We start from the raw sequence: 26241 nt of genomic DNA on the forward strand, positions 1-26241 counted from the left end.
CTCAAAATATTGATGTTACTGATTATTAGTCCCATTATACAGAACAGAAAATTGAGGCTCAGACAGGTTAAGTGGCATGATCAAGGCTGCCTATTTAGTAGGCCTCACCATCATAGATGAAATCAGGGTTAATCAGGCTAAGAAACCAGTGTGTGTGTGATGTAAGGAGCACTTGGAGAAAGTGGGAGAAGTGAGGATAGAAAGATAGACATACATTTCTAGAAAAGAATTATCTGAATTGGGTGGCTTAATTGAATATAGTATAGAAACAGGAAAATATCAAAGAGGACGGAGTTTTTCAGCTCTGACAACTGGAATGAAAAAGTGAGAGACCACGAAGTTGGGAAAGAGAACCATCGGAGGAGGAAAGTCTTAGTTCGTTTTGGACACACTGAGCTGGAGTTGACATGAAACTGTCCTCAGGGAGCAGAGTTCTCGTAGTCACAGCCTTCCTGAGTCTTTCGCGCTTCTAGCACCTGCTGTCTGGTGCTGGCAGCCCCGCCTACTGAACCTCGTCTTCCCTGCGCAGTTTTTATACCTTTCCTCCACCATTCATTTAAATTTGGACTGGTTCTGTGTATTTCTCTAAATGAAGTATTCAACTTCCTGATGAATTTTTTCAGTTATTTTCATAATTATATTGTACTTTTCCTCTCCATGGCCATGTATACTTTCCAGGGCATGTTTACATGCTATTCTCACAGCAGTAAAGTGGGCAAAATAGATCCATCATTCCTTTGTGCATAAGGCATCAGAGGTTAAATGGCTTGCTCAGCGTCTCATACCCTTGTAAGTAGCAGAACCGGGTCCAAAAGTGATGCTCCCTGGCCATTGGCCCTTTTCCCCGAGTTTCTTTTCTGATGGGCCTCTCCTCTCGGCCAGGCAACGGAAGGATGAGCTGGAGCAGCGGATGTCGGCTCTGCAGGAGAGCAGGCGGGAGCTGATGGTTCAGCTGGAGGGGCTCATGAAGCTACTGAAGGTAAGAGCCTGCTCTCGGGCTTACCTGCTGCTGCCTCGTCCAGTTTCCAGCTACACCTCCTCAGCGGCAGTCAGGTTCCGTGTAACAGTCACCGGCATCAGCGGAAAGCCTGGCTGTCAAAGGAAAAGTCGATAGCTGGAGCCAGAGTAATGTCCAGGAATAGCTGCTTTTATTAATGTTTACAAATAGCATATTAGCTATGGATAAGTGACTATTTCCCAACTGTTTAAAGTTTCTTTTAAGACAAATATTCAGAGATTCCACCTACAAATTCCTTTTTTAGTAAGTATCGCGGAAGCACACCAATCATCAACCAAACTCTAATCGATCACTATATTGGGAGGAATAAAATAGCATGTTAGCTCTAGGGTTGGTGAATCGGGGCTTGACTAAATCTGGAATAATCAGGCCTCGCTATCTATTTTTGTTGAAGAATATATTACCACACCTACACCCCAGAGCAGAGAAAGGCAGCTTGGCATGGGAGTGTCCCCACCCGGGCAGTGTTCTTGGCACTGAAAGCAGTGTTTGCCCAGCTGTGCAGCAGAGGCGCCAGACATCCGTTCATGCTGCTCACTCCCAAGGTCTGTGCCCTGGAACCGCGGTGTTTTGTGGGAGACAAAGTTAGCAGCCGGCGTGGAAACAGCAAAATGCGGAGGACCTCAGAGCAGGCTGAGGGGTGGATTTCATCCTGGGATAAGGGAATCTCTGAAGGTTTTGAAAAAAATAGGAACCTGTGCAGAATGGGTGAGAAAGGGGAGGAACTAAAGGACAACAGGAGACTGCTGAGCTCACCCAGGTTGGAAGTGACCAGGGTCCAGGCCAGACAGTGGCCCTGGGAAACCACCTGGGGAAATGCCAGCTCTTCCTCAGCTCCTCCGTTCTGAACCCGTCCCTTGAGAGGAAGCCAGCGGTGTTAGCGACTCGGGAAGATGCGTTTGGCTTGCTCAGGCACTTCTTTTGGTCTTGAGCTCAGTGTGCTTCTTGCTTTGATCCTGGGTGTTGGGGTTGTTTTTGCCTAGACGTGTTTCTACATTATCCCCGTTGACAGGACTTCTGCGAAATGTTTGAAGTCCTAAGCGGGTCTCGTTTAAAGAACGCCTTATGCATAAAACCTGGCCCAGATCCCTGCAGTCATTGTCAAGTATGCAGCTAAGCAACCCATCAGCCACTCAACACGGCAGAGAAGTCCTAGACTCGTTGGTCTGTGGAATGTCTGTGGCCGCGGGGGCGTTGGGAGCCCTGACTCCGGGAGGCTAGTCCACCAGTAGGTCAGGAGATAACCTGCCCCCCCTCCCCTCTTTCCCTGTGTCAAGCCTCCCTTTCAGAAAGATGCTCCCAGACAGGCAGATGGGGAGGTACCCCGGGCTGACCTTTTTAAAAAAAAGGTGAAAGGTTTATACAAGCCAAGGGAAGTCGGGATGAATTTCCGCTAAGTACCACTGTGCCCTTTCCCGTCAGCTGGCTGCCCTCAGGGTTCCTCACTTAGGGTTCCTGGCACAGAGCCTCGCCTGCATTGCTGTGACCTTGAGTTCCTTGAGTTCGGCTCTGACGCTTGTATTCGGGGGCTAAGCAGAATGTGCTGATGCCTGGAACTCGGGTCCCTTGTATTTCTCGCTGTTGGCTTCCGTTTACAATTTCAGTAAAATAAGCGGGACCCTGCTGCCCGTTTTGTAGGATCCCCTGTCAGGTTCTTAAACACCTGTCCTTTACCCTCCTGACAGGCTGAGCCACTCAGACGGGGAGGAGGAATTTGCAGACACACCAGGGATGTTGTCTTGGTATCCACTGATTAGCATTCACAGTTGAAATCTCATTCCTTTAGTGATCCAGCTCCCTAAAAAGGATGGCAGTCTTAATTTGCGTAGTATGTACACTCCCAAAAGGTCATACCTAGGAATCACTGGCTTCCATTAAAATTTCAAAGATGTTTTCCTACTATTAAAAAAATACATATTCACCAGTGCGTAATAGAAGTGCCCTTTACCGTTCTCATTTTAATTTCAAAGGACCATCCAGCTTTTGTTGACGTTCAGCCTGCTAGCATTTAATTCTCTCATAAAACAGCTGTAAGCGGTTAGTCAAACGGACAGTCAAGCCCCGTGCTCTGGGGTACTCATCAGTGAAAACCCACCACGCATGCTCCCAGCTCACGGGGAGTTCTTTCCTCCCCTTTCCTAAAATATTCTATACTTGGAAAGAAGCATGCATAAGAAGCATCACCCCAGTATATGAATTCATTAAACAAAAATCTTAAATCCTTTTATTTCTTTGGGGGAGGGGAGAGGGGAGAAACAAGGCTGGGTAAAAATTAATCATATATTTATTTAATTTTAAAAAGGAATTGAAATCCTAGTGTTTAGGTATTTGGCATTAATGATGAATAAGACTCAATTCCCGTCACCAAGGAGTATCAGGGACCTTCTTATTGTCTTGGTATTTTAATGACGTAATGCAGATGACACTCAGGTACCCAGGTTTCAGAATGTATCTTTCCCCTACATTCCCTCCACCCCAATCAATGAGGATATTGATAACCTCTGCCTTATACATTTTCTGTAATCTAGAAATGGTTGTGTGTTGATGTTCCCATTTCTGAACCATGCTCCCAGTAATTTTCTACCTCATTTTCCATTATTGTTTTTGAAACGGGTGTACCAGGTGAATTCTGCAGTTTTGAATTTGGAAGTGAGGTTTTGAATATAAATTTTTCTACAGGTGACTACAGTGGCATTTCACTGGCCCCCCAGCCAGACGCTCCCTGTGTGAAAGAGTCTCCCATGTTTTAGGTGACACAACAGCTCTACATGTCTGCTCTATAATGAAGGTGTTATTGCCCCTTTAAATCAAGTTGGCTTCTAGGCCTTGTCATCGGCCAGTGTTTACCGACACTAATGACCAATCGTTAACAGAAACGTTCTAAGACCTTATATCTGGCCTGTTTTCCGTGTTGACAGAGCCTTCAAGGCATTATCTGAAGGACTTTTGTGAGTTCAAATCATACAACGCTGTCCTAAGTAACAGACTTGGCCAAAGTCCACCCTCTCCCGACCCCCGTGCTCATGGGCGGGCCTCTCAGTCCTCAACACACCGCCCTGTCCACCTCCCCATCCTCACCTGACGGGTTTTAATGGTTTCATGTCTTTGGACAAACTGCACACCACCATCGCCAAAGTGAAGCATTGCTTTGTGAGACTTCCCTGTTCTGCTGAAGCAAAGCAATGTTTTCCCCAATCCCAGACCTGGAGAAACTGCGAGAATAGGGAGGTGACTTAGAAACAGTTCTAAGAAATTACAGGCTGGTCTTTTGCCCTCAGATGCCATGTCAGTCTCTAAGGTTTTGCGCCATCCCTCCCTCACCATCTCAATTTCCATTGAACACTAATGCCAGCAAAAACCCTACATTTTAAAATTGTTTTCTAACTCTCCTAGGGCTCTTTGCCTCACCCCACCCCCTAGGAAGCCTGGCTAGGAAGGGAGCTGGCTTCCTACCTGCAGAACTGGAGTCCCTCCTAGCTAGAACCACGAATGCCGCAGTAAAAGCTTCAAGACCCCAGCCTCGCAGGCCGACTCGGCTATGCTCTGGCCCACTCTGCCTGGCTCCCGTGAGTCTGGGTTTGGCCAGGCATCTCGCAGCTGGCTTCGATTATGAGAACATCGTCCTGGGTCGAGTTGGAAAGTTTTTGGTGCCCGTTTAATTTCTAGTCCACGTTTTTCCCTTGCAGGATTAACATTATTTTCTCCAAATGTTTACTTACTCTCTCCCTTTTGTAATTTCTTGTCTTTACCGAAACCATTGCACCCAGATCTACACACTGAGCAGCCCTCATCCTTTCCTGAGGCTTCCTCCATATGTTTAGTCAAGTCTGCCTGGCCCGACCGGTGTGCCTCAGTGGTTGAGCATTGAGCTGTGAACCAGGAAGTCAGGGTTCATTGCTGGTTAGAGCACGTGCCCGGGTTTCGGGCTCAGTCCCCAGTAGGGGGCGTGCAGGAGGCAGCCAGTCAGTGATTCTCATCATTGATGTTTCTATCTCTCTCTCCCTTTCTCTCTGAAATCAATAACAAATGTATATATTTTTAAAAAGACTGCCTGGCCCTAACCAGTTTGGCTCAGTGGGTAGGGTATCAGCCTGCAAACTGAAAGGTCCCAGGTTCGATTCCGGTCAAGGGTACGTACCTTGGTTGCAGGCACATCCCCAGTGGGAGGTGTGCAGGAGGCAGCTGATCAGTGTTTCTAACTCTCTATCCCTCTCCCTTCCTCTCTGTAAAAAAATCAATAAAATATATATTTTTAAAAAGACTGCCCGGATGGATCCAATTTAAATAGAACCGGTGCAACAGCTTGTGGATGTGAATCCTTGGGCCAAAGAGCAGAGACTCCCTGACCACAGTTCCCCACGACGGGGCACAGGAAGGAAGCAAAGGCATCCCTCAGAAGACAGAGTGGCCGAGGAGCAACGGGCTGAGGAGAGAGGAGGGTGGAAGTGTGTCCCTCTTCTTCGCCGTGCATCTTTCTGTAGCGCCTGGTGGTGCGTTCAGATTGGGTGGTTAGCAGGTGCCTGCTCCGTGCACCCTCGCTGCGAGCCTGTAAAAGAGACCATCTCATGATCCAGAGCCTCATGCGTAGGAAGTACTAAGTGAACCCGCGTTGAGTTAATGAGACAGTGAGGTCTCGCAGGGCCCTGAAGCAGTTCCCAGTGTCCTGCGGGGTTTGAGGGGCGTGTGCATCTTTAAAAAAACAAAGCAAGTGGAGGGGAGGGGACTACTCTGGAGATGAACTCATGGATATATGGAACCCCTTAGAGCCGTGGTTCTCAAACGAGCAATCATGGAATCAGTGTGCTCATTAAATACCTATCGTGCCCCACCCCAAGAGTTCTGAGCCAGTTTCTTTGGGGTGGGGTTCCAAAATCTGCATCTCTGACAGTTTTTCAGGTTCTGCTGCTGCTGCTGCTGGTCTGTATCCCACACTTTGAGGCCCGCCACTGGGATCAATGTGCCTAAACACCTATGAATACTGTGAAGGGTGAAATGGGTGATTGGGCTTTTGAGTCATGGTTGGGCTTCTGCTTTAGGTTTACCCTAAATAGTTAAATGTTGGGCAAGAACCCTAACCCTAACTTTAACCCTAACCCTGACCCTAATCTTAACCCTAGCCCTAGCCCTAACCCTAATCCTAGCCCTAACTCTAACCCTAAAAAAGAAAAAAGTTGGGCAAGTCAAGCTCTCTGAGTCTTTTTGATGCATACCATGAAGAAGTTGGACTGGATGGTTTTTGAGGCTCTTTCTTTGAAACTCTAGACATTCCCATTGAATCAGCTGGATGGGGCCGAGTTCCCCCCTTGGCTCTATCAGCTCATGATGTGCTGAGGTGGTCAGGGCTCTGATCTCCGAACCCAGGGGCCTGGCCTGATGGGCCCTGTTCTGTCATTTCTTCCAGATGTTTGTGGTGATGGGCATTAATCTCTCTCCTTTTTCCTCTACCTGTTTTGTTTGTTTTCACCACTTCTAGGAGGAAGAGCAAAAGCAGGCAGTAAGTGAACTTCGTAATTCTCCGTCTGGTTCTTGCTCCTTTTGCATGTTCTCCTTCTCCTCGTGTAACTGGCATAGACGTCCCCCTCTCCTCCCTGCCCAAGGTCATCTGATTGTGTGTGGAACCTTCGAGTGCTCTCCATGGTGTTGTACAGCGGCCTGAAAGTCCCCATCCATCACGTTTTCCCAGTAGAGCATGTTCTTGTTTGAAACCAGAGCTTGTTGAGTAGTTTTTCAGATTGTACACATCTGCCCTGTTTGAGTATGCATGATTCTCCAGGCCGCAATTGCATTTTCCTGCTCTTGCTTTCTCTGCTGCTTCCTGTCTGGAGTGACTTTAATTGCTTGAAACAGCACGTGGAGCCGTGGGGGTGAGCTCAGGTCTGAGCACTGTGTCCTGAGTGACTGCATGGAAATCAGTTCTGGTGATGACTTCAGATGTGCTCTCATCTCGCACAGGCTTCTGGGCGCTGCAGCTCCAGTCGCCTCTTAACAAAGTTACCAATGAGGAGGGAGGGAGGGGCTGATGACGCCATGCGTTCCCTTCCGTTCAGGGCCCACTCCAGAGGGAGCTGTGGTTTCTCCGCAGGCGGCTGTGGCAGTGTTCAGGGGAGGTTTATGTCTGTTTTTATTTATCCTGATAGCCACAAACCCACACAGGAAACGCCATTGAGAGCCTGTGTGCAATAGTAGCACCATATGTTTATATAATGTAGTAAGGTTTTCAAAGCATCTATCTTTTACATATGCTAAAGCTGATTTTTAATTTACCTCGGGGCTTTTTTTTTTTTTTAAGAGAGAAATATGAAATGTTTAATTCAGAAATGTTAATTATTTCTTTCTTCAAAAACCAAATCTACCCATGTTTCAGATCAAGAATGGGAATATAAAACATCATGTTTTTTATTTTTTCCAGTTCGGAGAGCAGCGGACATATAGAATAAAGAGGAGAGGAAAGGAAGGAAAGGATAAGAAAGGAGTGCCAGAGTGAGACGGTGAGAAAGAGGGCAGAACAGGAAAGGATACAGAAATCCCAGTGGCTTTCATGTAAAGCTGTAGCGGGTTTGTTTTTCTTCATTGACGCCTTTTCCTGCTGATCTGTGGCACTTCCATAGAATAGATACACTGACCTGGGCATGGCAGGAGAAGGCCAGGAAGGTAGGTCAAGTGCATCAATTTAACACATCTACCTGGACGTGACACACATCATCTCCACTCCATCTCATTGGCCAAAGCAAGTCACATGACCTCCAGTTTGCTTAGCAGAAGCAGAGAGGAGGGTCTCTGCTTCCTGCTCCCTTCTCCACTCCCTCCCTGGCAGTCTCATCCCCTTGCTGTTTATGACTGTACCCTTCCTGTTGACAAGGGGGATCGCCTCACCTGTGGTTGTTGACCACCGGTGTTCCCCTCTTTCTCCTCACCCGTCTACACCTCAGAGATACACTTTACCGTCAAAACCACTTGCTGGGAACGTGCCAGCAATGCGCCCAGACTCACTCTTTCTAAACGTGCCAGCTCAGAGGGCAGCACATTCTTGGGAGCACCCTGTACCTTCCTGATAGCTCTCTCTCAGAAGGGCAGGCATTATGGGTATTTATTTTAATGGTAGCAGTAGAACCTCCAACAGACATTTCATTTTTTTAAAATTGTATGCATTACTGTGTAATCCAAGAACCAGAAATCAATACTACTGTTGTATCATTTCTAAGGTCAATTTAAAGCTGACCTTGGGCAGACGAGGGATTAAATCACACGTTGATTTCAGCGACCTTTGGTTCCATGTAAGAACATCCTCCCCTTGAAGTTGGCACAATGACAAGCTGGACCCAGACTCTTGTGTGAATGCCTTGGGAGTCCTCCATGGCCGAGGTCCTGAGTTCCAGGTCCAGTCCTCACAGTCTCCAAGGACTGGCGTGTCCTTTGGCAACTTTGAAACCCTCTGGTCCTCACTTCACTGTCTGCACTTTCTTCCAGCAACCATCTCCTTCCCCAGGGTGTACTGACGCCAATCATCTGCCTCCCACTTTTCCAGAAAAACGAATGCACCCCATGAGAAGGGCGCTGGCTGCTTCCATGAAGCCCACCCCTGTGGCTTATCTCTGGGAGGACAGGAATTCCTAGTGCTGTCTTTCTGATAGACCTCAGTCTACCATCCTGTCTTGGCATGGGTTTGGACCTCTAACACTACACTTTGAGAGTGTCCGTAGGCATTTCCTCAAATCCTGGTGCTGTACCGATGACGAGAGTTCTGTAGCTGACCTCAGGCTGGTTCTGATGTTCCGTGTTAGCACCAAGACTAAGGTAGGGAGCCTAGCGTCCTTAACGGAAATGGACATCTGCTTACTTCCAGCTGAAAGAAGCATGTGACAAAGGGTACGATGGATTATTTTCCACTCATGTTCATTTTCTGTTAATCATAATTTGGCAAGTAGAGTTACTCTCATTTGGAGCTGTAGTATAGATGTCCCAATGCTTAAAAAAAAGAACGAAAGCGAGATGGAGGGAGGGAAGGAGGGAGAGGCATGTTTTCTAAAATTAGAGGCAATGCAGAGAGACAGTTTACTGCAGCTAAAGTGGTACCTTTAATAAGAATCCATACCAGCTCACCACTGCTCTACAAAGCTGGCTAACCACAAATCCTTTGGTGCTTTTATTATTATATATTCTTTTTAACTTCAAAATGTATAACATTCGCTAGATATCCATTGCTTTCACGATTCGTATTTCAATTCCTATGTTTAACCAGCTCAAACCTCAGGAAATCAAGAGAGAATCTAGGAGCCTCTCGGGCCCGTAGCTGCCCTCCGGGACATCTCCCAAATGTGCAGAAGGGACCGGTTGATTCTTGGGCCCTTGGAAGTTCTAACCTGGTCTTTAGGCTACTGGTGGCCCGCCCTTCTGTGCACAGCAGCTCACCACCTGGGAAGAGTAGCCCTGGACAGGCCACCTCTGTAGGACCTTGTGACCCTGAATCACCCTCAGGGCAGGTTTCTTATCCTCAGCTCTGTGGACGTATGGAGCCAGATAGCTTTGTGTGGGGCAAAGGGGCTGATTCTGCATTGTAGGATATTCAGAAGCATCCTTGACCTCTACCTCCTAAATTCTAGTGCTAGCTACCCCCATCCCCAGGTCCCTAGCACCTAAAGTTACCAATTAAGCCCTAACCGGTTTGGCTCAGTGGATAGAGCGTCAGCCTGAGGACTCAAGTGTCCCAGGTTCGAGTCTGGTCAAGGGCATGTACCTTGGTTGCAGGCACATCCCCAGTGGGGAGTGTGCAGGAGGCAGCTGATCGATTTTTCTCTCTCATCAATGTTTCTAATTCTCTGTCCCTCTTCCTCTCTGTAAAAAATCAATAAAATACATATTTTTAAAAAATAATAATAAAATAAAGTTACCAATTAAGAAGCACTGACCCAAGCCCAGAGAACCTTTCTCTGTGACACCACTATGAGCCCCCAGGCACTCCCAGAATCCCTTGTTCTGAGGTGGGATGGATGACAAAAGATCCCCAGGCACCTTCCCCCACAGGAAGCGCCTCTGCACATCTCCCGCTGTGTTGGGGTCCCTGCCAACACTCCCTCCATGCACGCACTCTTCCAGGCTCTGCTCTTCCTACGCAGCTGTCTGGTCCAGTCAGTGTTTTCTCCAAAGGCCTGCTTATCTCTCTCTCCTCTCAGTTTCCATCACCACTCCTCATTCCAGCCTCCATCATCTGTCACCTGGTCATACGCCTCCTTGTCCCGTCTCTTGCCTCCCGTCCCTCCTTCACATTGTGCAGATTCCTGAGGACAGAGCACACTGGCCGCATCATTCCCTCTGCCGCTGCCTGAGCAGGTCAGCGAGCTTTCGCTTAAAGGACTAGATAGTAAATATTTTAGGCTTTGTAAGCCAAAACCAGAGCTATTATATAAGTACTTATATAACCACTCACACCCATTTCAAAATGGAAAGCCAGCCCGGCTGGTATGGCTCAGCTGGTTGAGTGTCTACCCAGGAGGTCACCAGTTCAATTCCTGGTCAGGGCACATGTCCATGTTGCGGGCTTGATTCCCAGTAGAGGGTATGTAGGAAGCAACCAATCCATGTTTCTCTCGTTGATATTTCTAGCTCTTTCTCCTTTTCCCTTCCTGTCTCTGAAATCAATTATATATATATAATTATATATATATATAATTTTAAAGTAAAGGCATTCTTTCTTAGGAACTGCAAAGAAACAGGTGGTGAGCTGGGTTTGGCCATGGGCCATAGTTCGCCATTATGTGGCGTAGTGAATAAACGTGAGGACCATTTATTTACGGCTCTGCGTGATGGTGGCCCTCACTTCTCTTTCCCACCACATGGCTTCGTGCTCCCCACACTACTCCTCCCCCAGGCACAGCCCCCTCTCAACCCACGCACCTTCACTCATGCTCTTGCCTCACCTGGATCGCCCTCCCTGCGCCTTGTCCGCCTGTTGAAATTATAGCCCTCAGGTACTCTCAGGTGCCACCTCATGAAACCTGACCCTGTTGCAGGAGGCCAGGGTTATACCCTCTCGTGCCCGTGCTGCATTTCCTCTGTCCCTCCAGGTAGGTACAGGTTTCCTCCTCCTGTGTACGCTGCCTGCATACATGCCAACTGCCCCCGGAGCTCCTGAGCCTGCCTAGCAGAGACATTCCCCCTTCCCCTCCCCCAGCACCTTGCAGAATAGAATAACGGCAGGTGGTATTCTGAGCAGGTGGGTGAAGCATTGAAGGCTCTTCCTCACCAGCAGGTTAAAAGACCAATATCTCTCCGTTTTACACAGGAAGAATCTGAGGTGCCAGAGAGGTTAAGTTGCCCAAGGTCACGCAGCCAGTAAATGGCAGAGCTGGAATCCAACTCAGATAACCACCTGCAGAGCCCGGGCTCCGCCATGACATTATGTATACCCAGGGACTCAGCAGAGTGGTAGTGTTGGGAAAGGGTGCCATACCACACCACGCAGGTTCGGCCTTCCAAATTTAAATAAAAAGGCAGTTAGCCGAAACCGGTTTGGCTCAGTGGTAGAGCGTCGGTCTGCGGACTGAAAGATCCCGGGTTCGATTCCGGTCAAGGGCATGTACATTGGTTGCGGGCACATCCCCGGTGGGGGGTGTGCAGGAGGCAGCTGGTCGATGATTCTCTCTCATCGATGTTTCTAGCTCTCTATCCCTCTCCCTTCCTCTCTATGAAAAATCAATAAAATATATATTTTTTAAGAAAAGGCATTTAAATTTGTTTGAGTGAGCCCTAGTCGGTTTGGCTCAGTGGTTAGAGCATCGGCTGTGGACCAAAGGATCCCAGGTTCGATTCTGATCAAGGGCATTGCAGGCACCTCCCCAGCGTTGGCCCTGGTCAGGGTGTGTGCAGGAAGCAACCATTCGATGTGTTTCTCTCATATCGATGTTTCTCTCTGTTTTTCCCTCTCTCTTCCACTTTCTCTAAAAGATCAATGAAAAAATATTTTCGAGTGAGGATTAAATAAATAAACGTGTCTCATTGAATTTTATAATATCACTGATAGGTTCCGGCTGCATACGGGATCATTGATTTAGCTATCTGAATAAGGACCACGCTCTCTCGGGAGCCTGTTTTCTTGTTTCCAATATGCAATTGGGGTGTCTGGTGTTCGCTTTGTAGCGGTTTTCCCTGTAATGAAGTTCCTAATCATTTTGCTAAGAACTGGCTTTGAAATCCTGCAATGAGAACTAATGGGACACCATTTTTCAACAGAGCGGGGTAAACTCGGAGAAACAAACAGAAAGAGGGTAATTCTGGCCTTGGACTTTATGAGCTTCCCTATCTGAAAGTTAACATTTCAACTTTCCTTTTGATCTTTGGGTTTATGGTGAGTTTTAATAGGTTGTTCTTTGTCTCAAGAGCTTAATATCTCTACCACTTAGAGAGATAACCAGACACCCTGCCCCACCCCTGTAAGCCTCGGAGTAAGCCTTGTCTTGTATCTAATTGACTAGCAGTTTGACTTCAATAGGGACAGAATCATGAAGATTGAGGACCAGAACTTCCACTGGTTGCCAACGGTGCGATCACTGACCTTCCAGCGGCCCTGCCATAGCTATTTCCTGTCTGCAGCCGCCTTCCCCACAAACAGCCACAGAGAGGCACAGGTTGTGTGTTAGCACCCAGTTTCCTGAAGTGGTGTGGGAACACAGAGGTGTCAGCCCTCTGCGGAAGGACCTCAAGGCACACTCTTTGGTGCCAAACTTTTCGGCAGCCACAATAGATAAATGTGTATCAACGGGGACGAGGAGAAGAGAGACATCGTAAGACTCTGCAGCCCTTCTCCCGGGGTTCAGAGCCAGGCTTACCTTTAAATGTGCGCTGCACTCAAGCCTGCAGGCGGGCCCCTTCGCTAAGGCAGGAAGGTCTCCAGACATGTTCTTTACCTGTGTTTTTTTTAAATACGTTTTTATTGATCTCAGGAAGAGAGAGAGAGACAGAGACAGAGACAGAGACAGAGACAGAGACAGAGACAGACATCATTTTAGGCTACCTTCTGCACACCCCATACTAGGGGTTGAGCCTGCAACCTGGGCATGTGTCTGACCGGGAATCAAACCATGACCTCCTGGTTCATAGGTCAGCACTGAGCCATTGAGCCACACGGCCAGGCCTTTACCTGTTTTAATTCATCCCAGAGTGAGCCATGGCCTGCTGCTTTGCTCACTGCCGCGCAGTTGCCTCACCTCCTGCACCCTGCTGTCCACCACCCCCTGGCTTCCACCCTGGCCCTGACCCCAGCCCTCCTGACTCCCGTCGCGTCAGGCCGTTATTTTCACATCTTGCGGCAGGACAGCCAGCGCAGCAGCAGATCAGCCTCTCTCTCTCCTGGTACTTGTGTGTTCGAGGAGACGGCTGCATTTTCCCGGCAGAGCCAGCCAGCACCAGCTCGAAATAGTACGTGGGTGGTTTTGTTCTTCACCTTTTCTCGAAAAAGAAAAATGTGCAAAGTCCATTCCTTATACCTCCCAGTTCTCTTTACCTTTAGTGTTGCCTCGCTTCGATTTCGGGCTTATAGCTCCTTCTCCCCAAGGCTGTTTTTGGTTGTTGTTTTTTGTTTTGTTTCATTTTTGTTTTTCTGAGAGGGCCTCTGAAGATGGGCGGCCCCTGTTGGATTTAACTACACCGCAGCAAAGTGAGGGTAATTGTCCGCACGGGCCATCTGCTACCTGGCAGGTGTCCACGAGTCGAAGAGAGAAGTGGAGACTCTGGGGTCTCCTCCTGTTGCCATGATCACCGCTCGGCTCGGAGTTGTGGTGGGGAGAGGTTGGAGGGGGCCGTGCCGTTCGTTTTGGCTCACCAGGGCGTCGTCTCAGAACCAGGCTGTGCCACAGCCTCTCTGGGCTTGATTGCCTGACCATCCTGGGCACCAAAGAGATTTTCAAAAAATTCATTCCCGCTCCGTAAGGAAAAGAAGGGGATGCAGCCCTCCCGTGTGTCAGGCAGCACGCCGGGGATCCTAAACACGGCCCAGGACAGTGCGTGCCGCCTCCCGCTGAGACGGCGCCTCTCTCTCTCTCTCTCTCTCTCTGCCTCCGCCTGTGAGTCCCTGTCTCCGCCCTGGTGCCAGCTGTGGGGAAGGATCCGTGTCCTCAGGTCACCTTCTCTGGCGTTGTCTGGCCCTGTTTGGCTCCAGCGTGAAGCTTGTGTTCTAGACGAGAAGCCAAGGCGTAATTATGTTTCTCACATTCCTCACTCTTATTGGAAATGGGCTCTCCTGTTGCAGCTCAGGGAGAGCTTCAGCCGTGAGACGCCTGGACTGATCTGTGTCCCTTCGGCTCAGAGACACACTGCACGGTGCTCCCTGCCCGCCTGTGTGAGGCGATTCTCAGGCCCTGGCACCAGTCCTAGCCTTTCTTCTAATCCTCTTGTGACCTTATGGCCTCGGCAGGCCTCGGCCGCCTCAAATATAAAAATGAAGGGTGGGCTACACCACAGACTCTTTTCCTGGGGTCATGAACCCTTTGAAGTTATAAGCATAATTTCTGAGCTATTTTCTTAGATGCTCCAGTTCTCTTTTTTTTTTTTTTTGCTGATTCAGAAGTGAAGAGCCAGCAGACTAAAGAACTTCTCAGATTATAACATGTCTCTAGCTCTGTGTTTTCAGCAGAATTGTTTCCAACTACAAGGGACCTCTGTGTTCAGGGAACCTGAGTTACAGGGTGTTTATTGTGTGTAGTTATTGGTTAGAGACGTGGGGGAGGAGGGGAGGAGGCCTGTGCTGTACTCAGGCCTTTTTGCAGGTTGTGTTTCAATGAGATCCCACTGTCCCTGCATCAGGAAACCTTGACACACCAAGTAGCATGTAGCAAGGCTTTCCTTGCTTCCCAGGCTAACTGCCCGGCTCCTGGCAGCCGAAACCCGGAGGCACACAGTGGTTGATAGCCTCTGATCAGTTGGTGAGCTGATTCCCATCCCAGAGCCACCTGACTAGTCCCTCCACCTTCGCCATCTTCTGTGTGGTTCTCAGGTTCCCCATAATCTCAAGGTCCCGCCTGTGATGCTCCCGGCCTCCTTCGTGCCACTTCGTCTCGATGGGTTTGCATGGAGGGCAGGGCCTGGCAGTCCCCGTGGGGAGGGCCTGCCCCTCTGGACGGAAAGCCCACCTGTGCTTTGGCAACGAGGCGCGATGCCACGGCAGTGCCCCAGCCTGACTGTCAGTGTGCCCCTCTGGCCCTGCCTGACCCACCAAGAGGGCAAAGACCGAGCAAAAGCAGCGCGGCTCATCGGAGGTTCTCAGCCTGCGGAGGGCATGGCTCTGCCCTCAAGCACTGGCTGGAGCCACCGGCGCTTCACACGCTTTTGTATGTTGAAGGGGGCAGTGTGGTCCAGTGGGAGGGGCATGGCTTAGAAGTCAGGGGTCCTGGGTCCTGGGAAGGACCTTATTTCAGACTCTGTCTCTCCTGAAATAGCGCCACCCTGCACAGTAGCCTCTCCCTGTACCGCCACCTCACAGGCTTCCTGTGCCTGAGGCCTCGGTGGGCATCCTCTCTGTCGTTGACTCCACTTGTGAGAAGAAGGTAATTTAATATAGAAAACACCACCTCTGTGCCCCTGAGGCGGCTGCCGAAACCCTCAGAGGAGGATCCATCACCGTCCTGTCGTCATGACTGAAGCAAAGCCACGATTACTTGGCGTTTCTGAGATTCGATAACTCGGCGGAATCATACAGTTGTAGGACTTTATGTCTGAAAAGTACTTCAGAGACCAGCTCATTGATGCCTCTCAGTCTATAAACGAGAAGACTGAGCCCCATAAAAATCTCAGCGCGTGTGCTAGTCAGAAGGAGAACCGGGGACCCCCTGACTTCGGGGCCCCTCCCACGGCATCATGCTGCCCCCCTAAACGCTCTCCCCGAGGTGAGAGCCAGGTGCAGGCTCAGCGCCTGCAATGTTCCCTCTTCTGAGTCACTGGATTCGCAGCTGAGGATGTTCCTCAGGTCCTGTAACTAATGACAAAGTTAGAAGGTTGAGACTTCCAGTGTCAGGACAAACGAATACTCCGGGACTCAGGCACACAGTCAGATCCGGAAAGGCTTTCTTGGTCGTAAGCCTTACCTTTCTTCTCATCTCATCCCTGGCCTCTTTCCTGGCCTCATGACAGCCTCTCGGCCTGGTTTCGTATGCCCCCAAATTCTCCCTTCAGCCCTCCCTCAATCAGGAGTCCTCAGAGGGGACTGATGGATTATTGCATATAGACAGAGATCAGCCATACCCTATGGGTCACCTATCACTGCATAATAACTTACCCTAATGGCTTAGAAGAACAAATATTTATTAACTCGGAGCTTCTTTAACTGAGGAGGCAGAGCAAGCAATAATCTCGGGTCTATACATGCTTGGTCATCAATGGAGCTGCTTGTGAAATGCTTTGACCAGATAAGCACATGTATGTGTGTGTGTGGAGTGGGGGCAGACCTCAGAGAGGGCATCAGTGACCCCTTGCCCTCTAACTCTCACCCCGTGTGATCCTCTCCCCTTGAACATGGGCTGGGCACAGTGGCTGCTTCTAACGCATCAGGGGAATGGGATGCTACTTCCGAGACTCGGTTATAAAAGACTGTGACTTCGGTTTTGCTTGCCTCCCCCACCCCGCCTCTCTCGTGCTCTCCGGGTTTTCCCCTCTGGTGAAGCCAGCTGTCATCTCACGAGCTGCCCTGGGGGGAGCCCACATGGCGGGGAGCTCAGGGCGGCTTCCAACCACCAGCCGCACTGGACCGTCAACCCGGGAGGAGCTAAGGAGCACCTGGATTTGTTTAATATTTATTAACTCGGTACATGGGGACCGTTCTTGAGGCTGCCCAAGCAACCTGGGCATCGACCTTTATTCTGGTCCCCTCAACCCTCGGAGGCCCAGGAAAGCCCGCCTTGCCAGTGCCCACCATGTCTGTGACCTCCCGCATCCCAAACTGTGCAGGCTCACAGGTCTTCCCGCACGGCGGGCCGCGCCAGTGGCTTCCTTTCCTTGCCTGCAGCTTCTCTCCCAGCTCCCTTGTCTAATTTGGGTTGGGGCTGACACTACTAGATCTGGCTGTTCCTAAGCACTTCCCAGAGTAGTGTGGGTTTTGTGCTTTATTTCCCCCTGCTCCCATAAAGGTGGCCAAAGAACAGAGGGTGATGGTAATTATAGGGGAAAAGGTAGAGGTGGTGCCACAAAAGACAGCGATTAAAAGATGATAATGTTATCTAGCCAAAACAGTATTCCTACTGTGTGTTTAAACTAGTATTAAAAGATATATATACCCTGAAAAGTAAAGAAGAATAAATGTTTTACAACCACTGATTTAAAAAAAATATATATTTCATAAGATAGAACATGTTGGGTTTTTTTTTTTTTAAAGATATTTTATTGATTTTTTACAGAAAGGAAGAGAGAGGGATAGAGTGTTAGAAACATCGATGGGAGAGAATCATTGATCAGCTGCCTTTTGCACACCCTCTACTGGGGATGTGCCCGCAACCAAGGTACATGCCCTTGACTGGAATCGAACCCAGGACCTTTCAGTCCGCAGGCCGACGCTCTATCCATTGAGCCAAACCAGTTTCGGCAAGATAGAACATGTTTACTTGTCATTAGAAAATTATGAAAGTTAAGCAGTGGTAAAAAGAGCAAAAAGAGATTTTGTAGTATTCTATTCTATTTGTGTGTTTTTTTAAAAAAAAAATCTTTATTCAGATTATTACAATTATTTCTCCTTTCCTTCCCCCCCCCCCCCCCATAGCTCCCCTCCACCTGGTCCCCACTCCACCCTCTGCCCTTACCTCCCCACACTCCCACCCCTGCTGTCCTCATCCATAGATATATGATTTTTACCCAGTCTCTTCCCGTACCCCCACACAGACACCCCTTTCCCCCTGAGAATTATCAATCCCCTGGTTCTATTCTGTTTGGATAAGCCACACTTTGTTAACCCAGTCGCCAGTCAGTGAACTTTTGGATCATTTCCACTTTTGGCCTGTTAAACTGTTGCTAATGAACATTTGTGTACACGATCTTGGGTGACATATGTTTTCGTTTCTCTTGGGTATATGCTCAGGAGTGAAATTGCTGGGACATATGGTACGTGTATGTTGAGCACTTTAAGAAACAGCCGGAGTGTTTTCCGAGGCGGCAGCGGCGACACCCTTTCACAGTCCCGGCTGCGGGGTACGCGGGTTCCAGTTCCCCGCCGCCCGGTCGTCCCTTTTCTGGTCACTCTTTTAGTGGGTGAGGGGTGTCTCGCTGTGATTTCGGTTCTCATTTCCCTCATCACTCCTCGTGTGGAGTGTTTTTCACGCGGATGGTTAGCCCATTTGTACGTCGTCTCTGGTGAAGTGTCTGTTCAAGTCTTCGTTTTGTAATCGGGTGGTTTGTCTTCTGATTCAGTTGTAAGAGTTCGTTATGTGTCCTGAATACAGGGGTATTGTGGATTTTTTTGTTTGTTTATATTTTTTATTTCAGCTTTATGTAAGTATAATTGACACAAAAGTATAAGATACTTATAATTGGGTACATGGTAGTCATTTGATATATTGATACATCATGAAGGGATTCCCCCCACCTAGTTAGTTAAAAGACTCGTCACCTCACATATATATTTTGGCACGTGTATATGAAATGTAGGTTCTACTCTCTTAGCAAATGTCTGTTGTATAATCCCATGTTATCAACTACAGTGTCCACATTATACATTCAATCTTCCGACCTTACTTACCTAATAGCTGAAAGTCTGTACCCTTTTACCATCCTCTCCCTATTTTCCATACCCGTCAGCCCCTGGCAACCACTTTCCTCCTCCGTTTCTATGAATGAGATGTATTTCTGATTCCACGTATAACTGATAACGTGCAGTATCCGCCGTGTTCTGTCTGACCCGTTCCACTTGCTGTGCATAATGTGCTCGAGGCCCACCCCCGTTACCACACACAGCGGGATTTCCTCCTTCTCGGGGCCGAATAAGACCCCCTTGTGCGTGCACACCACACCATCTCTCTCCATTTAGGTTGTTTCCATGTCTTAGCTATTGTGACGAATGCTGCCGTGAATACCGGGTACTGATTCCTCTTCAAGATCCCATTTTCACTTTCTTTGCCTATCTACCCAGAAGGGTGGATGCTTTTAGGAACCTCCACACTGTTGTCCACAGTGGCTGCACCAAATTGCATTCCCACCAACAGTGCCCAAGGGCTCCCTTTTCTCCGTGTCCTTACTAACACTATCTCTCACCATTTTGGTGATAATTTCTAACGGGTGGGAGGTGGCAGCTCACTGTGGCTTTGGTTTGTATTTCCCTGGTGATTGTGATGTTGCACACCTTCTCATGTACCTGTTGGCCAGGTATTTATGTGTCTTCTTTGGGAAAGGTCTGTCGAGTTGCTCTGCCATTTTTTAATCGGAATGTTTTTTTTGCTGTTAAGTTGTATGAGTTCTTAATATGTTTTTCAATATCAACTAATTATCATATATAGTATATGGTTTGCAATTATTTTCTCGAATTCAAGTTGCCTTTCCATTTTGTTGATGGTTCCCTTTGCTGGGTAGAGCTTTTTAGTTTATGTCCCACTTGTTTATTTTGCTCTCGTTGCCTTTGCTTTTGGTGTCAGATCAAAAAAAAAAAAAATTATTGCCAATACCCACAAGTTTCTTATCACATATAATTTGCAAATATTTTCCTCAGTATATGGCTTACGTATCTTTTTGTTTTTCTTAATTAAGGTCTTTTTTATAATAGTTTTATTTAAATGGAATTTATATAACATACAACTCACCCTTTTTCAGTGTTAATATATCCACAAAGTTGTGCAACTATCATGACAACCAAATTTAGAACAATTTATCACACATGCACACACACACACACACACACACACACACAGCATCCCATACCCCTTAGCACTCTATTCCTCATTCCTTCCAAACCCCCAGCCCCAGACAAACACTAATCTACTTTTTATCTCTATAAGTGTGTCTAGTCTGGACCTTATATATCAGTGGAATCAAACAGTATGTGGTTGTTTGTAACTGGCTTCTTTTACTTTCCATATTTTCAAGGTTTCTCCATTTTGTAGCATGTATCAGTACTTTGTTTCTTTTTATTGTCAAGTAATTTTATTTAAACCAGTCATCAGTTGATGTATATTTTGATTGTTTCCACTAAGGAGTATTATGTATAATGCTGCTATGAAAACCTGTGTACAAAGTGGAATTTCTGGGTCCTGTGGTACCTAATGTTTAACCTTTTGAGGAAGTACCAAACTGTTTTCTAAAGCAGCTGCACTATTTTAGATTCCCACCAGCAGTTCATGAGGGTTCCAATTTCTCCACATCCTTGTCAACACTTGTTATTATCTTTTTTATTATAGCCCTCCTTCTGGGTGTGACTTGCTATCTTCTTGTAGTTTTGATTTGCATTTCCCTAATAGCTAATGATCTTGAGCATCTTTTCATGTGCTTATTGGACATTTGTATATCTTTGGAGATTGCCTATTCAGATCCTTTGCCCACTTTTAAATTAGGTTACTTCTCCTTTTGTTATTGATTGTAAGAGCTCTTTACACATTCTAGATACAAGTCACTATTCAGATGTATGATTTGCAAACATTTTTTTTATTCTGAGTTGTCCTTTCACTTTCTTAAAGGAGTCCTTTGAAGAAAAGTTTTTAATTTTGATGTTTATTTTTTTCTTTTGTAGCTATACTTTTTGTCATATCTAAAAAGTCATTGTCTAATCTTTTCCTCTTAGAGTTTTATAGTTTTAGTTCTTGTATTTAGTCTGACCCCTTTTTATATATAATATGAGGTAAGGGTCTAAGTTCACATTTATTTGTAGCATGGAAAAATCTCAAAAAGTGTGCTAAGTGGTAAAAGCAGATTGCACAATGATATGTGCAGCATGACACCATTTATACAAACTTTAAAAGCATGAACTGTCACATATTACTCATAGTTACATAGACTAATATACACACAGGTAAAACTTCTCACACTAGAATCTTTGGTAATGGTTGCCTATGAAGGAATAAGATGCGGAGACTGGGACTGGAAAGAATTGATGATGAAAGGGGTCTTCAGATTTATCGCAGTATTTCTAAGCTGAAATGATTTTGATACCATGTCAATAGGTATTAGTTTGGGCAGTATATCATGTTATACTTTTTAGCTTCCTCTATATTCTACATTTTTCTACACACACACACACACTCTCACACACACACACACACACACACACGCGCGCGCGCGCGCGCGCGCGCGCGGATCAAAGCAGGACCATGGAGAACAAGCTGGTCTGTTTGGTCCAGCGCCCTCACTGGTGGCAGCATTGAGGTGAGGCTTTGCGCAGACGGTCCGGTCCGTCAGCCTGCGCAGGCAGATTCCGTTGGGGGTTAGGGGGAAAGCTAGATCTCAGAATAATCGTGATTTTCATTTGAACTCATTAGTGCACGTAGGCTCATGTTGCTCCAGTTTTGCCTCTGCAGAAAACCCTGGTCCGCCTGCCACATGCAGGTTCCCATGCCCTGGAGAGCACAGAGCCCAGACCTCAGTGAGCGCCCTGTAGAGTCTTTAAATCGTATCCTGCTGCTCCAAGTTTCCCCAGAGCTGCACCAGAGCCTTCCCGAGCAAAGCTCAGGTTCCACTGGACATGCGGGCGCTCCCGCCGCGTCCCTGCAGCACGGCCTCAAAGACCCCAGCATGCGTGCTCGACACGTGCCGTGTGACCGGCCGCACGGCCCTGCCCCGGGAAGCAGCAGCTGCTGGGCTCCTGCCGCACCAGCTCGGACGTGGGCCAAGCTCAGGCACCGGCTGCGTGCGGCCTGGGAGCCGCAGAGGACGGACGGACGCATCATCGCAGGATTGCCCTCGGAGTGGAAGGGTTTATCCCCGCGTCTCCCACCGAAAGCTCTTCCCGTTGCACCCTTTTTCTTCTTCTGTAAAATGAATACAAAAACATACGTGCTTCTTACTCACAAGGTGGTGTGAGGGTGGAATGAGATAATACCCATGAATGTGTTTGCAAAGAAAAAAGAAAGAATATTGTGTTTTAGTTCCCAGCTGTGACCTGAGTTGCTCTCTGACCCTCCACAGCTGCTCTGCTCTGCCTGCCCACCACTTTGTACTAGCCTCGCTCTTCCTCCCACTTTCCCCCATTCTTCCCATGTTTCTCTCCCTCTTCTCCTCCTCCCTTCTTGTTTCTCCCCCTCTCCCTTTCTTTCTTTCTTCCTTCCTTCCTTCCTTCTTTCCGTCCTTCCTTCCTCCCCCCTTCCTTCATTCCTTCCTTCCTTCCTTCCTTCCTTTATTTCTTCCTTCCTTCCTTCCTTTATTTCTTTCTACCTTCCTTCCTTTCTTTCTTCCTTTCCTTCCTTTCTTCCTTTCTTCCTTTCTTCCTTCCTTTCTTCCTTTCTTCCTTTCTTTTTCTTCCTCTCTCCAGCCCCGGAGGCACCCAGACTCCTTCCTGGCCAATGTGCCCGTGCCCTGCGTTGCCCCCGGAACCGAAGGCCCCGCAGGCTGGCTCATGTTGCCCGGGGAGAAGGGCGTCCCCCTCCCTCCAAGAGGTAAGATGCCCACGATAACACTTCATCTCTCCGGTCCTCCCAGGCCCAGGCCACAGGATCGCCCCACACGTCGCCCACGCACGGAGGCAGCCGCCCGATGCCCATGCCCGTCCGCTCCACCTCGGCCGGCTCCACGCCCACCCACTGCCCGCAGGAGCCCCTGGGCGGAGGCGGGGGCGACATGCAGGAGGCCTTCGCACAAGGTCAGTCCCGGGAGCCGGAACGTGACCGCCGGGGGCCGCGCGGGTGTGGGAACAGGCGCTCACTGAGATTTCTCCACTGTCGCTTCTGCGGTGTGCTTGGGCCTCAGTGCCCGGTCTTCACATACAGTGCAAATAAGCCAGCCGCTGGGCTGGGCTCCAGGGGGCGGTCTGCGGCTGCGGGCTCTCCCTGGGTCTCTGTGCTCTCTGCGGGGCTGCGAGAAGCGCCCTGTCCCCTGGACTCTGCTTCCTCCAGAGCAGTTGGCTGGAAGAGTTCCCAGAGTCACGCGCTTGCCCTGGAAGCCTTTAGAGCGAGCCGGAGGAGGGAGGGCGGCCCTCTCCGCAGGGCCCTCTGAGGGCATTCAGTGCCAGACCGCGGGTCGTCTGAGCAGCCGGCAGCCGGCGTGTCCGGAGTTGGGGGGGAAGAGGAGCGGCTAAGGAGTCCTGTTGGGGTGGAGACTAAGGTGACCAGACGTCCCGCTTTTGGCGGGACAGTCCCGATTCCTAAGAATCTGTCCCGCGTCCCGCCGCGTTTTAAAAAAGTCCCGATTTTTGGAAAGAATCGGGACTTTTTTTTAACAGGACGCGGGACATTTGGAAAGAATCTTTCCAAAAATGGGGACTTTTTTAAAACACCCCGGGACTCGGGACAGATTGTTAAAGAAAAAATGTCCCGCCAAAAGCGGGACGTCTGGTCGCCTTAGTGGAGACAGACACAGGGAGGCGGGCGCACAGGAGAGGAAGGCCCTGCCCGGGACCGAGGAGCACCTTGGAGTGACGTAGTTCGTTCTGGAACCCGGCTCCGTCGATCGCAGCCACGGAGCGTGGCGCGGACAGGGCCCTGCTCTTCGGGTGGAGGAGGAGCGGGCGGAGAAGGTGCAGGGCAGCGGCCGCGGCCCACGGCCCCTTGGGCCCTCCGCACTGTCCCCGGGCCCGAGTCACTGGCTCCGCTCTCTCATGCCCACGCCCACCCACCCGGCCTCGCCGTCTGCTCTGACTCCCCGCAGGTACGAGGAGAAACCTCCGCAATGACCTGCTGGTGGCCGCCGACTCCATCACCAACACCATGTCATCCCTGGTGAAGGAGCTCCACGCAGGTGACGCCCAGAGCTCCCCCCCGCCCCCCCCCCCCCAGGCCCCACGCCCCACGCCTCCCCTCCCACTTCCTCACCACGTGGTAAAGCGGCATCAGGGGCACAGGCAGCCTTCTGTCACCACCCCATCCTTTGCCTTCTAGGGACACACCGGACGTCTTCTCCCCGGGAGTCTCTCTCCCACACGTGATCACAGAGAGACAGTTACACACGAGGTTTCTCTTAGGCGTGCACCGAGAGGGGCACACACAGTGCAGAATTTGACATTCAGGCCTCTGAGTCCAGCGAGGCGCCTCCTCCCTGAGTGTGTCTCCCTTCCGCCCTCTCTTCCCTCCCCCCCTTCCAGCCCTCCCCCCCAGCTCTCTCCTAGGCCCTGACCCCGGCTCTTTCTGCAGCTTTCCTGGAGGGCTGGCGCTGGACCAGCCACACAGCCTCTGGACTCGCTCCCAGCTGCCTTTCTGCTCCCGCTCTTTGATTTGGTTCTGAAACCCTATTCTCTCCTTTTGTCCATGACTAGGCTCTGATTCCGCTTGAAGTTCGTGACCTGGGTCTGTCGCCTCCTCCCCTCCTCAAGTTCAGTGTCAACTGTGACTTCACTCTCAGTCTCCCTGTCCCTTGGCTATTTCATTGATTTTCCAAAGACCCTTTCCTCTTGGCATTTTTTTTTCCCCTTACAAAAAAATAACCAGGAAAGAGAGAAGATAAAAGGCCGTTCCCATACCATCCTATCTTTAAGAATCCTATGACTCCATCAGTTCAGTCGCTGCCAGAGATTTGCTAAGTTCTTTACGGCAGTCAGATCCCCACGCTGTGTCTTAACCAAGCGGTTTCTTTCCGAAAGGCTGTAGGCCACTCATCTATATGGCTCTTTTGTTTCTTATGACCTAATGTGATGCTTTACATGCCTTGAAGTAGCTTAGGCTATTCGTTAGAAATGCAAAGTCGTTTCTCCACGGACTGTTCAAACGCAGACATCGAAACCATCGGCCTGTGCTCTTAAGGAAGGCCGGCCTGCTGGTGCCATGTCTTTAGTGTCAGGGACCAGCCAGGATCCGGCCATGGCTTCGCCCCCGAACCTGCCTGCTGTCTTTTAGAGGAGGATACACGTGTGGCTTGGGCTGGTTTTTCCCGAGCAGTTAAGATCCTGACCTCCTGTGCAGGGAGCATTATGGGAGCACCGTTCAATTCTGGTGCGACTTCTCAGTCCCTTCCAAAGCACCAGCTCCATGCACCCATAGACAGAAGCAGTGACTGCGTCCGAGAGGTCCTCACACGTGATTAGAAAGTGCCTTCCTGCCGGGACCGGTTTGGCTCAGTGGATGGAACATCGGCCTACGGACTGAAACGTCCCAGGTTCGATTCCGGGCAAGGGCATGTACCTTGGTTGCGGGTACATCCCCAGTAGGGGGTGTGCAAGAGGCAGCTGATCGATGATTCTCTCTCATCGATGTTTCTAACTCTCTATCCCTCTCTCTTCCTCTCTGTGAAAATTCAATAAAATATATTTTAAAAAAAAAGAAAGAAAGAAAGAAAGAAAAAGTGCCTTTTTATTAGAGCTGCCTGCGGGTTTCAGAAACCCCACTTTAAAAAAAAACATATTTTATTGATTTTTTTACAGAGAGGAAGGGAGAGGGATAGAGAGTTAGAAACATCGATGAGAGAGAAACATCGACCAGCTGCCTCCTGCACACCCGCAACCAGGGGTGTGCCCGCAACCAAGGTACATGCTCTTGACCAGAATCGAACCTGGGACCTTTCAGTCCACAGGCCGACACTCTATCCACTGAGCCAAATCGGTTTCGGCTGAAATACCACTTTTAAAGGGACTTTCTTAAGGGATTTCGGGCCCAGTAAATTAGCCACGCGTGTGCCTCTTTTGCAGAATAAGTGGCCCATGAGCTCATCACACTGGATGACGGGTAACCGGACATCGTTAAACACAAAGCACATGCAGGCCGAGCAGCTTCACGGAAACTGCACGTGTAGGACAGCGGTCGCCAGCCGGTGGTCCGTGGACCACTGCTGGTCCGTGAGGTCCGAAAGGTCGGCGAACGCTGGTTTGGGAGGAGCTGGGCGGCTTCTCACAGCAGGAAAGGCCGTGTCCACAGAAATTGTGTCCTGTGTCTGGAAGGCACCTTGGAGATCACTTACTTTAAAAATGCAGCGAGCAGTTCTCAGAAGGTGATACGCCTACAGTCGTGCCGCTTGAAGGGGCAGAGCTGGCCCTGGAACTGAGGGCTTCAGGACCTAAGTCGGTGCCCATCCCACTGCCCCTTCTCCCACACAGGGCAGAACGTCAACCCGCAGCCGCACGAGGGCCCCTCACTGATGCGCTGCTCGCTCAACACTGAAGTCCATAAGTCGATGTGGACCGAGCATCTCCACAA

The 26241-nt window shown here is 49.3% G+C and overlaps 1 protein-coding gene across 21 annotated transcripts in view; it reads left to right on the forward strand.

Annotated features, from left to right (window-relative positions):
• The window catches only part of DTNB (dystrobrevin beta), a 146330-nt gene that overhangs the window by 113550 nt on the left and 6539 nt on the right, over window positions 1–26241 (forward strand). For 7 of the 21 annotated variants that reach the window (XM_045580622.1, XM_045580624.1, XM_045580628.1 and 4 more), the window contains 4 exons: window positions 883–979; window positions 6492–6512; window positions 22604–22763; window positions 23768–23857. In XM_045580622.1, coding sequence (XP_045436578.1) covers window positions 883–979; window positions 6492–6512; window positions 22604–22763; window positions 23768–23857 — 368 coding nt within the window. Of the gene's footprint in view, window positions 1–882; window positions 980–6491; window positions 6513–22603; window positions 22764–23767; window positions 23858–23997; window positions 24165–24371; window positions 24575–26241 lie in introns of those variants that run through there. The other 14 variants (XM_045580632.1, XM_045580636.1, XM_045580640.1 and 11 more) reach the window with 5 other exon arrangements.

Source organism: Pipistrellus kuhlii, unplaced genomic scaffold (assembly GCF_014108245.1).
Source record: "Pipistrellus kuhlii isolate mPipKuh1 unplaced genomic scaffold, mPipKuh1.p scaffold_m20_p_13, whole genome shotgun sequence".
NCBI classification, from domain to species: Eukaryota; Metazoa; Chordata; class Mammalia; order Chiroptera; family Vespertilionidae; genus Pipistrellus; species Pipistrellus kuhlii.